General features: G+C 38.8%; 1 protein-coding gene across 1 annotated transcript; it reads right to left on the bottom strand.

Moving 5' to 3' along the window:
- Positions 1-477: 477 nt before the first annotated feature.
- Positions 478-2487, bottom strand: LOC114303119 (UNC93-like protein 1). Its single transcript, XM_082911336.1, has 2 exons — positions 1154-2487; positions 478-887 (listed from the first exon to the last, which is right to left on the bottom strand). The coding sequence occupies exons 1-2, from the start codon at positions 2317-2319 to the stop codon at positions 650-652; spliced, it is 1404 nt and encodes a 467-aa protein (XP_082767462.1). The 5' UTR covers positions 2320-2487; the 3' UTR covers positions 478-649.
- Positions 2488-4323: the final 1836 nt, after the last annotated feature.

Here is a 4323-nt window from a genome sequence, read left to right as displayed (position 1 = left end):
CCTTAAGAAACATAGATACAGGCACCTTGGTACATTTTTTTTTTAAAAAAAAAAAATATACAGAGGACACGATATATGAAAAACAAATATATATATAATTTTATATATTTATTATAAGAATAGGTAATTATTATATGTTATATGAATATTTAAAGTTTAAAAGTGGATGAAGCGGTAATTTTCAGGATAAATTTTCTAGGTACTGAAGATTGCTTATAATCTAATCCTAAAAGGAAGATAATTCTAATGCTGGATTTTAATTATAGATTTGGATAGGAATTTAGGAAGGGAAAGAGAAATGGGAAAAAAAAAAAAAAAACTTATATTTCATTTACATTTGCCTCACCTCTCTTTTACTTTTTAAATTACTACCCAAATTCATAATGCAAACACAGTTTAAAAGAAACTTAAATTTCTTTACATTTTGCGTAAGTATTATTGAATACTACAAGTTAACTGGGCGTTCAAATTCCAACATTGTGATTCCAAAGACACTTCATTTACAAGGAAAAGTTACGAGCACCGAAAAGAAAGTGCACTGAAATCATCAATCTGTCACTTTTATTTGCAAATATGGATGCAAATTGATAATTATGAACAAATATGAGGAGTCGATGATTTTGGTGATCGTAACAGTTGCATTTACAATTCAGATGACAAAGAAAGTATTGCTGGTGGAAGAGCAGCCTCCTTGGAAAGTCCGTTCTTGATCAGTCTGATTGTCATCTTCCACAGCCAACACAACCAGAACTGCCAGAAGTGGATAGCTGAGTGTAGTCAACGACCAATTAGCAATCATTTCGGCCAAAAATGGCACCTTGTGTGTATCAATTTGCCAAGCCACTGCTGCCCCTGCACTTTGCACTCCCTTATAGAATCCAGTATACCTACATCATCAAAATTTACCATATATAATCAACCCAAATTGGATTATGTAACAATAAGGGTGGAAATCGTAGTGTTGCTCGTGTTCATGTCAGGTACATGTCAGAATTTTTTTAATGCTAACCTAACCTGTTTATTTTTTTGTATTATCGTGGCCGGTCAGCTTGAGTCCGTGTCCAATGAGTGCAATTAACCTACAGTGTATAATTTGTGTCCTGGAAATTTCTCACCCTTTGGTTACAATTGTGAAAATAGTGACAGAAATTACCTGCTAAGGGTCTCGGAATCATCAGCCAAAGCACCCATGATCCAGTAAACCGTGCTCTGAAACATGGCATCAAGCAGCCCATAAGCAAAATACAACACCAACGGTCCTGCGAATTCCGAACCAGAGTCCTTAAAATCCAACCTCTTAGGCAGATCATGGCGCGAGTATTTGAGTTGATTCACAAGCCCACCAACCCAAATTCCAGTCCCAGCCAAACCAACAATCCCAACACTCACAAGTCCTCTCACCCTCCTACTCTTAAAACTGAAATCGATTATGTATCCGATCACCAACGATCCAATCATCTGCGCCGTCCAATAGCACATATTGGTCAACCCTCGAGTCCTAAGATCGAACAAAACTCCATTGACATTGTTGAATTGGTAACAGTGAACAAAGTTACTAGCCCAGGCCGCGGGTGATAGCAACAGCATCCTCCAATTGAGAAACAGTTTGAGTATTTCAGTTGATTCGACTGAAATACTCGAGTACTTAATGTCAGTACATAGAGAACTGTCGTTGCGAATTACGCGACTGGGGTGTAGGATTGCAAGGGAAAGTAGAGTGCCAACCGACATGAAAATCATGAAACCGATGTAGGTGGCGTCGTTTACAGAGGCTGCGGCAGTGGTGGCGCCACGGTGGTAGTTGAGGATGAATGGGATGAGGCCGCCAATGACGCCGCCCATGTTGAAGATGGTCCAGAAGAGGGAGATGTAGGTACCTTTGCGGTCAGCTGGGGGGTAAGCGGTCATGATTGCCCCCTGGCCAGCCCAGAGTAGGCCTGCGCCGACGCCCAGGAGAGCGCCGGCTGTGAGGGCGAAGGGCTGGTGGTGGTAGTGGTTGTAGTAGAGGAAGGAGCCGGCGTAGAGGACGTAGGTGGAGCAGCCAGCGAAGAGGGTGGCACGTGGACCAAGGATGTTGTAGATGCCGCCACCGAGGATGCCAAAGACTGCAAACGTGGTATAAAGGGCAGTGTTGGCGTTGTTGGCAGCCGTGGGGTCCACCTGCCCTCCGCCGCCCATCCCTGACAAGGCGTTGAACATCCCGGGACAACAAAAGCATACAAATCCAATCAGAGTCACTTGAACTAAGGGTGAATTGTACCTGAAAATGGAAGATTTCCTCCTCATCATCTTTGTTTCTTCATCCCCTTGTAAACCCATAATGTGATTAGAATTTGAAAGAGAGAGAGAGAGAGATTGGAAGTATTTAGGAGATTCAAAGATGAGCACTACAAAATAAATACTTATGAATCACTGTTATGCTTGTCCTGTAGTTGGTTGTATTTCCGTTAACAGTTTTTTACTACTCCATTTATACAGAACGGCATAAGAATTAGCAGCGGAGTCTGACAATTCAGATATGTAAAATTAATGTCAATTTTAAAAGGAGATGCTAAATCCATTGTTCTTGTGAGTTGTAAAATGCTTTATGAAAACAAAATTAACAGCTTCATAAAAGCAAAATTACAATGCCAAGGGAAGAGGTGTTTGATGACTGAACTTTTTCTGTCAAAATCCAAAGCAGTTAAGGGTTGAGCTGTTACTTCTGGTAAAAGAAGATGGATGAAAGCTTAGTTTGTTTTGTATGCCTCCAAATTGTACAATTTCACATATGCTGATTTCAAATATACTTGATTGGCACCAGGTTATTTAAAACTTTTAATGGAAAGTGATGGATCACTAATTTGTATCCTTAAACAACGGGTGGGATTGGTATCTAGTAATTGGAATCAACTCGGAAATTTTTTCTCTTCCTTTTGGCAGTACTCTATGCTAAAAAAACAGCTGGCCGGCCGGCAGCAAGTAGCACTCCATGCATCCAATTGATTAAAAAAAATAAAATTCCATAGCGCAAAATCATGTGAATAGAAGATGTTGGTATTTTGAAGTTGAGTTTAGAATCAAACAGCCTATATATAATATACACTCCAAGTATTTGTTGGGTATACCTCCTTATTGGAGTGTGGGACCCAATTAGTTTGTTAAAGAGTTTTAATTTGACTTGATTTAGGTATAATATATTTTTATATATTATATTTGAGGAAACCCAATTCAATTTGGATACAATTAGGTTTTGATTACAAAACTCTAGATTAACAATATATATATATATATTGTTTTATGTTTTTTGCTTGGTGGGATTACAAGGATCTAGCGGCAGCAGATTTATTCTTGGTTGGTGTGATAGGCCTTGAGTTGATTAATCAATTTGGTGGCACTGACGTTTGGTGGAGTGATTTATTCAAGTTTCGGAAAATTACTCCGTTCGTGGCTGTTTTTTGGATTAATTATTTTGGGTCTTCTTCAACTCTGATTCTGAAGATTTTGGTTCATCTATTTGGTGAGATCTTTCCTCTTTGTTTATTTGTGATTATTTGGAATTCACCTAAGGGTGTTTTGTGAGACCATTAGTGTCTCGTTTGTAATCGTTTGGAACTTATTTGGTTGATAGTGGAATCGGATTTCGATCCCGTGGACGTACCTCACATTGAGGGAACCACGTAAAAATTCTTGTGTTGCCTTTAATTTAATTTTCCGCATTAGTTTTTATTCCCATTGATTGATTTACTTGTGGGGAATCATATCGATTTTCCCTAACAACTGGTATCAGAGCTTACGGTCTATTTGGGTTTAATTATTTGTGTAAATCAATGGAGGGGAATGTGGGTCGTATGTCTAGCTTCAATGGAAGCAATTGGGTAACTTGGAAAACTAAAATGGAGGACTTATTATTTTGTAAAGATTTGTATGGACCCATTGAGGGTGATAATGGCAAACCCGAGGGTATGAAAGATGATGAATGGAATAGGCTTAATCGAAAAGCCGTCGGTGTTATCCGTCAATGGATTGATGACAGTGTGTTTCATCATGTCGCTACTGAAACTTCAGCACATGATTTATGGAAAAAATTAGAGGGTCTTTATGATAGGAAATCAGCCACAAATAAAGCTTTTCTGTTTCGTAAGTTGGTTAATTTAAAATATAAAGAAGGCAGCCCTATTCCGGAACATCTGAATGAAATAAAGAGTATTGTTAACCAACTTGCTTCTATGAAAATTGTTTTTGATGATGAGTTGCAGGCTTTGATGCTACTGAGTTCTTTGCCCGAAAGTTGGGAGACTTTGGTTGTGACGGTTAGTAATTCGGCACCTGATGGAGTTGTCA

Source organism: Camellia sinensis, unplaced genomic scaffold (genome assembly GCF_055761805.1).
Source record: "Camellia sinensis isolate YWXY unplaced genomic scaffold, ASM5576180v1 Unanchor11, whole genome shotgun sequence".
NCBI classification, from domain to species: domain Eukaryota; kingdom Viridiplantae; phylum Streptophyta; class Magnoliopsida; order Ericales; family Theaceae; genus Camellia; species Camellia sinensis.
The sequence above is the reverse complement of the archived record's forward strand: the minus strand, read 5'-3'. Positions and strand labels throughout refer to the sequence as shown.

Bases quoted from the DNA above. Each gene is read 5' to 3' on its own strand.
- LOC114303119 (XM_082911336.1), bottom strand. From the start codon at position 2,319: ATGGGTTTACAAGGGGATGAAGAAACAAAGATGATGAGGAGGAAATCT. The intron at 888-1,153 runs GTAATTTCTGTC...TTGATGATGTAG, and splicing joins GATTCCGAGACCCTTAGCAG to GTATACTGGATTCTATAAGG.